The sequence below is a fragment of the Cheilinus undulatus genome, linkage group 5 (genome assembly GCF_018320785.1).
Source record: "Cheilinus undulatus linkage group 5, ASM1832078v1, whole genome shotgun sequence".
Lineage (NCBI taxonomy): Eukaryota > Metazoa > Chordata > Actinopteri > Labriformes > Labridae > Cheilinus > Cheilinus undulatus.
In genome coordinates this window covers 46,406,981-46,419,262 of record NC_054869.1, presented here as the reverse complement: position 1 = coordinate 46,419,262, position 12,282 = coordinate 46,406,981, and the positions used below count along the sequence as shown (strand labels likewise).

The 12,282-nt window shown below is 36.2% G+C and overlaps 1 protein-coding gene across 3 annotated transcripts in view; it reads right to left on the bottom strand.

Moving 5' to 3' along the window:
• The window catches only part of susd1 (sushi domain containing 1), a 30,504-nt gene extending 18,238 nt beyond the window's left edge, over positions 1 to 12,266 (bottom strand). For 2 of the 3 annotated variants that reach the window (XM_041787860.1, XM_041787861.1), the window contains exons 1-6: positions 12,003 to 12,145; positions 11,786 to 11,926; positions 9,763 to 9,918; positions 8,943 to 9,095; positions 7,672 to 7,827; positions 6,852 to 7,004 (exon numbers count right to left, since the gene is read on the bottom strand). In XM_041787860.1, the coding sequence (XP_041643794.1) occupies positions 6,852 to 7,004; positions 7,672 to 7,827; positions 8,943 to 9,095; positions 9,763 to 9,918; positions 11,786 to 11,926; positions 12,003 to 12,060 (817 nt within the window). In that variant the 5' untranslated portion in view covers positions 12,061 to 12,145. Of the gene's footprint in view, positions 1 to 6,851; positions 7,005 to 7,671; positions 7,828 to 8,942; positions 9,096 to 9,762; positions 9,919 to 11,785; positions 11,927 to 12,002 lie in introns of all 3 variants that reach the window. The other variant, XM_041787862.1, reaches the window with a different exon arrangement.
• Between the last annotated feature and the right edge of the window lie 16 nt (positions 12,267 to 12,282).

Genomic DNA, 12,282 nt, shown 5'->3' with positions numbered 1-12,282 from the left:
TGTTAACGTCACCTGTAACAACTGCTATCCTGAGGAAGACGGTTCAGGACAATAAGAGCCAAAACTAACAGACTGAAAAACAGCACATATCCCAGAGCAGTTGCAATAATAAACTAGAAAAGCACTCAGAGAGTGCAGACCTCCGCCATTAGCCCTATCTCCCAATAGTGAAGAGTCCTTTAAAAATTCCTAGATCCAGACGATGATCTGGATCAGTCCCAAAATCAAATCAGTTCTTCCTTTTGCCATTTCTGACATTTCCTGGAAATTTCGTCAGAATCTATCCATAACTTTTTGGGCTATGTTGCCAACAAACAAACTAACAAACCCTGCCGATCACATAACCTCCTTGGCAGAGGTAATAATAATTGCACTGAATGGAACTGTGCAAAATTTCGTTGTACTTGTGTACAATGACAATAAAGATTCTGGTTCAGATTTTTAGGTTTGATAGTATCCAAATGTTCAAATTTAAAAAACAAAAAAAAAAATAGATGTGCAGCATTTTTTCTAAACCAAAACTGTTGTGAGCAGAAAAAGCGCAAGGGCGAGCGAGATGACATACAGAGCTGTGGGATCAACACACACTCTAAGTGGAGGGGGTAGCACCAGTCACAGCTTAGTGTTGATTTTAGAAGAACATATAAACACAGCAACACCCATCTGATAACTGCTTGACAGCTGGATCACTCTACATGTATGTCTGCATTTTTGTGTCTGCTGTAGCTTCTGCCACAAAACACAAGGGATCTGACAAGACATTCAGCTCACGGGATAAGAAGAGATTGGGTCCACTCCTTTTTTGAGTGAATTCAAAAATTGGATAGTACTTTGCAATCAGTGCATACATAAGTGTTCAAAACTTCTAAGTTGACATGATTTGGTGCTTTACCTTGTCTTTCTATTTTTCTTTACTCTTTTTTAAGGTCCTGTTTCTTCTGCTAGTAGTGACTAGGACTCCATTACTTTATACTGTCTCCGGTATTCCACTCTTCTAAAAAGACGCCAGTTATCAAGGATTAATAATGGTAAGCCTTGCACAGCATTTGTACATACCTCAATAAATTCTTTAGATTAATCTTTCTTTAAGCAACATGAAGCCATTTTATGTTTATTTTATGTAGTTTACACCAAGCACTGCATTAATCTGGTCATGTAGAAATACCCAGAATACTGCCATGCCACTGCTTTGTCCAGCTTGTTCTCAGTGTTCTGATGATCACACCATATGGGGGCCAATACAGTTTTCTGTGTGAGTCATATGTTTTCATTATGATTGATTTAAAATTCAGCACCCATCATCTTTGTTACAGCAAAATCCTTTTGTACCCCAAAGCATTTAGGTAAGTGTACCCATTAGGCCCACCAAAATCTAAGTTCACGTATTTTTCATAGATACTAAGATGGTTTAGAATGAAGGATTAATCCCTCATTTGAAGGTATATTTATTTACTTATGCATATTTTAAAGAACAAATTAAAGAAATGTTATGAATAAAGTCAAAAGTCTGGCATGGCCTTAATTGGTACCTAAGTACCATTTAAGCCCACGTGTGTTCCAAATAAGCCCACAACCACGTTTATTGACAGAAATTTAAAAAATGATTACATTTTTCAAGTAGTAAACATATATTAATTCAGTAACATGTTATACATGTTAAACACAATTTATTTTTTGAACTTGGCTTTAATGTTTGGCTTGTAACAATGGACCACCACAAACATGACTAAGTAGGCTTAAAAATCATTTTCATTGGCTTCAGTATTTAACATTTCATTGAACATTTTATTTAATATTGACAAAATTTGATTCAATATTGACAAAATAAAAAAATGTGTTTGTTTTTAAAAGTATTAAATGACATTACAGTGCATCAACAATATCTTACTGAACTTGGATTTAATGTCTGGCTGTAACAATGATGATTTTAGGACAGTTGTAGTAATTCCTCTTTTTTGTTGGCATTTTTCTCACTATAAACAAATAATTATGCAAAATTAACTGACATAACAATTCTTCTGGGCAGTGTGTGATCTGTGATGTACTCGTGTTAAGGAAGTGAGTATAACAACATCCAACACAGGATTAGAGCGAAAAGCTATCAAACCTCAAAATTTCATTTTTTTCTATTGAAACACATGAGGTGGGCTTAAATGGAACACACTGGGCTTAAATGGTACTACAGTGACTACCAGGGAAATGAAGATAATATGTTCTCACCAAAATTAAACAAATGTTTAAAGAAATGCCTGTAGCCTAAATATGCTGTAAAACTTGCCATCACAGTTATTCCTCTTCTGCCAAACTTTCTGAATCATCAAGGAATTCTTGTTCAAAGTTTTATGTAAGATTTATGTAAAATGAATCAGAAAACACTTAGTTTGTGTACTTATCATTTTTAATCATTAAGCAGTGTATCTATCAGTAGGGCTACATGTATCGACTAGTGATTAGCTTGCTCACGCTCGCTAGCATGACTCATCTTTTCACATAAAACTAAATAGTAAGAAATTACAAAAAAACTACTTGTTTATACACAAAAAAACAAATCAATAATCTCTCAAATTACATAACATGAATGTACTTAACAAGTCAGTGGCTGAAAATAGTTGAAAAGAGTTTCTTTCTGAGGGGTCCCAAAACACCAAAGTTTTGAGGCAACTTTATCTGAGCCTCCTTGAGACTGCACAAATGTAGGCAGGCCTTTTTCAATATCTACAAATGTGATTGGTGTCAAACAAAAACTGACATATTATTAAGAAATTGTGTGATTGGACAAAATAATGTATAGCATAAGACAGGCCCCTCTTTTTTTTTTTTCAATTGACTTCAAAGTCCCAAGTGGGCTTAAATGGTGCCTGGGCTTAATGGGTAGGCTTACCCTAATACAATACAATAATAACTTTATTCATCCCCGAAGGGAAATTATATAGAAATTATATATAAAATTATATATTATATTTACATGTAAAAGCAAATTCTATATTTATTTGGGTGGTCTTACAAGTAAATATATATATAAAGAGCATAGTTTGCAAATATTTATCTTGTGGTTCAACTACATAAAATCACAATATAACCCTTATGAATGGTTCATACAAGGTCTTTTGCTAACACTTGTGGTTTGGGCTATTGTGTGTAGCTTTAAATCAGTGTTAATTTTGTCGACTTAAACTATGACTAAAAATGTTCATCGACAGCTTTGTTTTCCATGACAAAAACTAGACTAAGACTAACAAAAATAGATCTGTGATGACTAAAACTGACAAAAACTAATTTTAGTTTTTGACTAGAATGTAATGTAGTTTTCGTCGGACATTCAAAATCCATGATATCTCTCCACTGTGGGTAATTCTGTCAAAAAACAATGCAGCTGTAGCTCTTCTGTCTCTCAGCTGTAGAAAGCAGGGACCCCAGGTTTGGCAGGGTGCAGAGAACATCCCACTATGACTTGGTACCAGATTTAAGCAAGACAATAAATGCTTGGACTAAAAGTAAAACCTAAAATATGAGGACTTTTTATGGACTAAAACTAAATGGACAGAAATGACTAAAATGTGACTGAAACTAAAATTCATTTCACTTAAAGACTAAAACTAAGACTAAAATTAAAAATATCTGCCAAAATTAAAACTGCTTTAAATAATGACATCAATTCAAATTTATGTTTAGTTTTTACAGCAATAGCTATGTCACTTTTTTGTGTGGGTCCATATCTTCTTGGATATGTGAAGGAGGGGGGAGCTCAGTGGATACAAGCCTGGGCACCACAGCTCTAAACTATAAAGGAAAAGCAAATTGCAATTAATATGTCATAACTGTCTCATTATAATCAATAACGGAAAAGTAATTGGCTGTTGTTAGGTGATTGCTGACTTAATAGCTGGCACTTGTGGGTACATTTGCGTTTCTTCACCATATTCTATTATAGAAATGATCTGTATGTACTGTACACACTGTTTATTTTATTCTGTTGTGCTGATTGTAAGCATGGCTTATTAGAGCCTAGTTTTCTCAAATTTACATCTATGTAGGCATTAAACTGAAGCACTGAATCACTCTAACTTTGCTTTGTATATGTACTTCCTGCAGAGAGGATGGAGCCAGTCCAAAGTAGAACACCTGATGAACTGTGCTTGAGTCTTCAAGAAGATGAAGTTTCTTGGCCATGAAGCTTCCCAAGTGGAAGGCCTTCTTCAGTCAAGACTGGACTCATTTACTCTTGAATCATTTAGGGGCAAGTGACTTTGTTTCATCTTCATGCATTACACCAAGGACTACCTGTCATACATATGGACACAAGCTTTTTCTTCCAAGATCTAAACTGCTTTGTGAGTATACAGACAATTTATCAGATGTGTTGAAAGGTTTTTATTGCAAACATATAACTGCAGAGTTTCTTATTGTTTATCAGAGAGCTTGAATCTTTTGTTAAAAGTAGGAGTATTAGGGCACTACTGCAAAAATCTAGCAAATTAACTGAAATGTCACATGTTTTGTACTGTATTTTTTACAGTAAATTTCTGGCAACCACAGCTGCTGGTAATTTACCGTAAAATTTAAAGTAAGGCAGTATTAAGCTACTACTGTAAAATCTGCAAACATCAGCTGTAATTTCTCATGTTTTGTCCTGTATTTTTACAGTAAATTTCTGGTAACCACAGCTGCCAGTAATTTACTGTAAAATTTAAAGTTGGGCAGTATTTTGCTACTATCGTAAAATCTGCAAACATCAGCTGTAATTTCTCATGTTTTGTACTGTATTTTTTACGGTAAATTTCTGGTAACCACAGCTGCCAGTAATTTACTGTAAAATTTAAGTAGTTATAATAAAATACTAAACATTATACGGGTCTACTGTTTTTATTACTGAGATAGATTGTATTTAGATTTACAGGATTTCTGGTGTTTTTAAAGTAATTTACCGTAAACAGGTTTGTTTCATTATCGTTATTTTTACAGCCAATCCCTGTAGAAAATGTTGTGATAGTTCTGTAATTTCTACATCAAATTACACTAAGTTGTACAGCAAATTACCGTAAATATGGTTACAGTATAACTGTTATTTTTACAGAAAATCCTTGTATAAACGGTTACAATATTGTATTTTTTTAACAGAAATTTACAGTTAAAAAAAACAGGTTTGAACTGTAATATTTACAGTTGTAGAATGAAAACACCGTTTTTTCTCATACATTCTCACCGTAATTTTTACAGTAAATCTCTGGTAACCACAGCTGCCAGCGTTTTACCGTAAATTTAACGGGATTTTTTTTACAGTGTAATCCTAACTGACCAAAAACAGGAAAAGTTTAATCTGATTTAATTTTAGACGGTGAGAAAAAAAAGTTTATGTGCCTTTTTATATAGTGTATGTAAACTTCTGGTTTCAACTGTAAATCTTTAATCACACAAACACCCCTCTTCTGCAAACTATCCCAGTAAAGCATGTTTCCCAATCCAGACTTGAGGATTATTCCATATGGAAGAATAAGCTTGTTCATATTGAGGTTTTCCCATCATTTTATGCACCTCTGACCTACTCACTGTGAGTGCTTTAAGATGGGATTATCAACTCCGTCGTAAAGATTTACCTGTGATAGGCCTGCAAGGGTTTAAAAGGGGCAGTTATGAACTTCTACATTTTGATCCAGTCAAGGTGAGAATCATGGTCCACCCAGTGTCTGATCATTTTAGTCAATTCAAAAGACAAATTATAAATTTCGACATTTGGAAGTGCCAAGCCGCCACTGCCTGGAGTACATAGTTTCTTAAAGCTGATCCTTAGCCGTTTCCCATTCCATACATAGTTTTTGACCTTTCGGTTATATTGTTTAAATAACTTATTGGGTCTATTAAGAGATAACATAATTTATATGTAATTAAAATGTGGACTTATCGCCATCTTAACAGTATTTATTTTGCCCCAGAGGGTGAGATTTAATGTTTTCCACCTTTCCAGATTGTTTTTCATATCTTGCAGTAATGGTAACAAATTTAGTTTAATGATTTTATCCAGATCTGCACACAATTTTAAACCCAGGTATTTCATGCCAATTGGAATCCACTTGAATTGGAAGGCTGAGATTTCTGACTGGAAGCATGTTTTTGAAACAGGTATGGCCTCCAATTTGGGCCAATTAATTTTATACCCAGATATCTCTGAAAATGTTTCGATCTTGTTTAAAACTATAGAATGTATAGAATTCCCAGGGTCTGATAAAAGCAATAAAATGTTGTCAGCATACAAAAATAATTTGTGTTACAGCCCCTGCCTAACACCCCTGTTATGCCTGTGTCTGCTTTTATTGCTGCAGCTAAGGGTTCTAAAAATACGGTAAAAAGTAGAGGACTAAGGATCCCCTTGCCTTGAACCCTTTGTAAGACTGAAGAAGGGGGAAGTCAGGCAATTAGTTAAGAGAGATGCTTTAGGTGATGAATAAATAACTTCAATCCAATGTCTAAATCCAATGTGAGGGCCCACTCCACCCTATCAAAGGCCTTGTCGGCATCCAGAGAAAAGACAGCTATGGGTACGCTGTTATTACAGCTAGACCAAATAAGATGTAACAAGCGTGTAATATTATCTGATGACGAGCGCCCTTTAACAAAACCCACCTGATCAGTATGTATAATATGTGGCAAAACCCTTTCTATCCTAGTTGCCAGTACTTTAGTAAGTATTTTACTATCCACATCTACAAAACTCACAATCCAGCATTCTTGACTGTCTGGAACTGAGCCCAAATCTAATCCATTACAGGTTTCCTGTTTGTAGTATACTTTATTCAGGTTGGCATGCTAAAAAATACCATGGAGTGGTTATCAAGACCATACTAATCCAATCTTACCTTTGCAGAAGGATTTGTGCTTGTGAGGGTTGAAGGGCTCTGGTCCATTGTGGACTTGATATCCCAGCTGGCAACTGCATTCAAAACTGCCTTCAAGATTTCTGCACAGACCTCCATCTCCACACAGGCCTGTGATCATGCACTCATCAGTGTCTGCACATACAGATGAACAAGCATGGGGACAAAAACGAAATGACATTAAGGGTTTAGGCTGTTTAAGCTGACTTTTTTTATTTACTATAAGATAGGGATGCATGACATCAGGTTTTTGCCAATGTCCAATATCAAATATATCCAAACGCATTTAGCCTATACTGATACTGATACATGCAAATCTTGTTTATTGCAAAGAACACCAAGTGTCTCCAGTGTAAATGGAGCCTGAGTCAAGCAGAGCTGAGAGAGGAGCTGAGACAGTCTGGTGGTAGTTTTATGCTGGGGGGCTTCATCCAAAATGTTCAGGGTTTACAGTGGGCCCCCATGATTGTGTGGCACTTAAGGCAACCTTCTTTACCTGATAGTACTTTTGTGCATTTTGCCGATATTTACAGTCACTGTTCTTTATACTGCCAATGTACAGCTGTTATGTTATCTGCAAATATTAACACCTGTAATGTAACTTTTTAATAGGCATATGCCGATACAGAAATAATGCCGTTATTATCATGTATCCCTGAATAAGACAGAGTTTCAAACAAATATCAAGATTTCTCCATTTTTGCAGATAACATGACAATGACTTAAGATTCAGTGCATTCATTATTAACACAGTTAGCAGAGACTTCTTTATGGTGCTGTAGCTTCTCAAGCTTGAGCTCACCTTGGCAGTGGGTGCCATCATTTGGGATGAAGACATCCATGTTGTTAGACGGGTGGTAGCCTGACAGGCAGGTACAGAAGTAGCTGCCGTAAGTGTTGTGACAGTTGGTGTGACGCCCACAGATCTTTTGGGCTCCAATCTGACACTCATCTTTATCTAGAAGACAAAAATAGTTTATGAACATGAACAAATATAAAAAACTTTTGAATGCCATGTTACTTAGTCTGCCAGGAATTTTCTTACTACACGCCAAAGTGTTTTCAGAGTAAGGCAGATGGGATGAACTGCAGTGATATTTTGTGCAAACATTCATAGCTTTTAGAAAAACTGCATCTGACTTCAGTGATACCTTGACATTTTATGAAGTGCACAGATAAATTCAGATTTTTAATCAAGGTGAATGAGGGACTAACAATGAAGTCATCATCAAATAACCAGGGGTGGAAAGTAACTTATTACATATATGTCTTCAATAACAGTCTTTTAAATATGCTGTTCACTGTCTAAATGCATCATGTCATTCTTTCAATAATCTTATTTAAAAAATTGAGATTTACCAAACTAAAGAATTGACAACTTGAGTCACTGATGGTAATGTCAATAGAATTCCAAAATTTTAATAGGGATTATTTGGTGAAATACGAATTTCAGAACCCAACTAACTAAACAGAGAAATAGTTTTTGTTGGTGTCCAAAGTCCTTTTCACAGTGGTTCTCAACTTTTCAGCCCATGACTCTCAAAATAAAGGCGCCAGAGACTGGTAACGCCCACTGTAACTGAGGGTGGTTGAACAGCCATGACCCTTTAAGAATAGGCATGTGCAAACAAGGCTGTCCATAAGGGGGAAATAAAGGGTGATGTTTCTGGGACCTAGCAAAAATGGGGACCAATGGAGGTCAGCAAAACCATGGTCCATTGTGATGTTAAGCTGTGAAAACCATGTTTTATTTTTGGCCTGAATAATAACCACTCTTATCAAAGATACAGATATCTTTATTTTTTCATTTGTGTAGTAATTAGCCTTGAAAATAATTGAAAATAACTTCTGTTAACATGGGTTAAAATGGCTAAAACTGGTTAATAATGGCAAAAAAAAATGGTGGAAAAGGTGACTAAATTGGATTTTTCAAAGAACAGAAATGTGTTAAAAGTGACAAAAAATTAGATAAAAGTGGCAAAAAATAATCAAAAATGTAGTATACTTTATTCAGGTTGGCATGCTAAAAAATACCATGGAGTGGTTATCAAGACCATACTAATCCAATCTTACCTTTGCAGAAGGATTTGTGCTTGTGAGGGTTGAAGGGCTCTGGTCCATTGTGGACTTGATATCCCAGCTGGCAACTGCATTCAAAACTGCCTTCAAGATTTCTGCACAGACCTCCATCTCCACACAGGCCTGTGATCATGCACTCATCAGTGTCTGCACATACAGATGAACAAGCATGGGGACAAAAACGAAATGACATTAAGGGTTTAGGCTGTTTAAGCTGACTTTTTTTATTTACTATAAGATAGGGATGCATGACATCAGGTTTTTGCCAATGTCCAATATCAAATATATCCAAACGCATTTAGCCTATACTGATACTGATACATGCAAATCTTGTTTATTGCAAAGAACACCAAGTGTCTCCAGTGTAAATAGAGCCTGAGTCAAGCAGAGCTGAGAGAGGAGCTGAGACAGTCTGGTGGTAGTTTTATGCTGGGGGGCTTCATCCAAACTGTTCAGGGTTTACAGTGGGCCCCCATGATTGTGTGGCACTTAAGGCAACCCTCTATATCTGATGGTACTTTTGTGCGTTTTGCCGATAATTACGGTCAATATTATTCATACTGCCAATGTACGCCTGTCATGTTATCTGCAAATACCAACATCTGTAATGTAACTTTTTAATAGGCATATGCCAATACAGAAATAATGCCGTTATTATCATGTATCCCTGAATAAGACAGAGTTTCAAACAAATATCAAGATTTCTCCATTTTTGCAGATAACATGACAATGACTTAAGATTCAGTGCATTCATTATTAACACAGTTAGCAGAGACTTCTTTATGGTGCTGTAGCTTCTCAAGCTTGAGCTCACCTTGGCAGTGGGTGCCATCATTTGGGATGAAGACATCCATGTTGTTAGAAGGGTGGTAGCCTGACAGGCAGGTACAGAAGTAGCTGCCGTAAGTGTTGTGACAGTTGGTGTGATGCCCACAGATCTTTTGGGCTCCAATCTGACACTCATCTTTATCTAGAAGACAAAAATAGTTTATGAACATGAACAAATATAAAAACCTTTTGAATGCCATGTTACTTAGTCTGCCAGGAATTTTCTTGCTACACGCCAAAGTGTTTTCAGAGTAAGGCAGATGGGATGAACTGCAGTGATATTTTGTGCAAACATTCATAGCTTTTAGACAAACTGCATCTGACTTCAGTGATACCTTGACATTTTATGAAGTGCACAGATAAATTCAGATTTTTAATCAAGGTGAATGAGGGACTAACAATGAAGTCATCATCAAATAACCAGGGGTGGAAAATAACTTATTACATATATGTCTTCAATAACAGTCTTTTAAATATGCTGGTCAATGTCTAAATGCATCATGTCATTCTTTCAATAATCTTATTAAAAAAATTGAGATTTACCAAACTAAAGAGTTGACAACTTGAGTCACTGATGGTAATGTCAATAGAATTCCAAAATTTTAACAGGGAATAGTTGGTGAAATACGAATTTCAGAACCCAACTAACTAAACAGAGAAATGTTTTTGTTGGTGTCCAAAGTCCTTTACACAGTGGTTCTCAACTTTTTCAGCCCATGAACCCAAAAATAAAGGCGCCAGAGACCGGTAACACCCACTGTACCTGAGGGTGGTTGAACAGCCATGACCAATCAAGAGTAGGTATGTGCAGACAAGGCTGTCCATAAGGGGGAAATAAAAGGTGATGTTTCTGGGACTCAGCCAAACTGGGGACCCATGGAGGTCAGCAAAACCATGGTCCATTGTGATGTTAAGCTGTGAAAACCATGTTTTATATTTGACCTGAATGATAACCACTCTTATCAAAGATACAGATATCTTTTTTTTTTTCATTTGTGTAGTAATTAGCCTTGAAAATAATTGAAAATAACTTCTGTTAGCATGGGTTAAAAATGGCTAAAATTGGTTAATAATGGCAAAAAAAAATGGTGGAAAAGGTGACTAAATTGGATTTTTCAAAGAACAGAAATGTGTTAAAAGTGGCAAAAATTAGATAAATGTGGCAAAAAATAATCAAAAATGGGTTAAGGTGGCAAAAACAGGCACAAAAAGTGGTAAAAGGGGATTAAAAAGGGGCTGAAATTTCTTTAAAGTGTAAAAAATTGGTGAATTTAGGTGGAATGGGATGAAAAATTTATATGGCAAAAATGACTGAGGTTTAAAGGGGCAAAAAGGGGTGTAAAAAGTGGTTGAAAGAGGCAATAATGGGTCAACAGAGGCAACAAAAGGCAGAAAGTGGAAAGAATTAGTTTAGGAGTGGAAAAACAGGCAGAAAAAAGTGGTAGAACGGGTTTAAAATTGACAAAAAAGGCGTTTTCAGTGGCAAAAGTGCACCAAAATTGGTGTTAAAAAGTTATTAAAAAGGGTTCAAGTTGGTAAAATTGGTGTAAAGTGGTAACAGTGTTATTAAAAAAAAAATTCTTGGTTTTAAAGGCATCTGGTGACCCCCTCTTAGTGTCTCGCAACCCAAGGTTGAGAACCACTGCTTCAACATAACGCCATCAATTACTATACGAAGCTAATAGAGTTAGCTAAATATGCCTGTCTAGATTATTAGATTATTATAGATTAGATTAGATTATTATATATTAATTTCTTTACTTTGTCCGCTCTAGCAGAGGGTGGAGAAATAATAATATTATCTCGTTTGAGGTGAAATAGACAACGTTTGCATATTTTAATCTCCAAATTGCTCTAATAATCGCGTTTTGATCTCATATGCAAAGTCCCATTTAGACGGAATGGACCGGAAGTCGCGCCCACATCTCAGGCAAAGTATCGCAGCTAGGAATAAGGTGTGTAAAGCATTGTTAATGTAAGCTGACGTTAAACAGTGTTTTTTTCCCTACCTAGACAAATAGTTCTCCCATTTCCAACAAAACCGTACTTGCAGTTACAAACTTTTCCAGAGCCGTCTGGATAGTCGTCACACGTGGCGTTAGCGTGACAGCTCCCACACACATCTATAGGCTGGCCTCCTGCCAGCATGGCTAACAGTGGAGAGAGAAATCCATCAGTCAATATCATCCAACTAAAAGTGATGAATACAGATTTAGAAATGCATACCTGAGGTGACACAGAGGAGAATAACAGTGATCATGCCTCTCTGAGTCTCGTCCATCATTTCCTTGTCAAGTCTCAGTTCTTTTCACTTTTATTGTAGAACACCAACTCCTCATCCAGCATCTTCTTTTTTCATTTTCTGCTTCCTTCTCGTTGACATTGAGGAGTTTGATAAGCAGGAATAAGGGAATGCTGAGTGGGTGAGCTGAGGTCACTCTTCTCAGTGGTCTTCTTTCTGCTTGTGGTTTTGTGGCTTCATCTGTCATTCTCTGACACTTTGAGT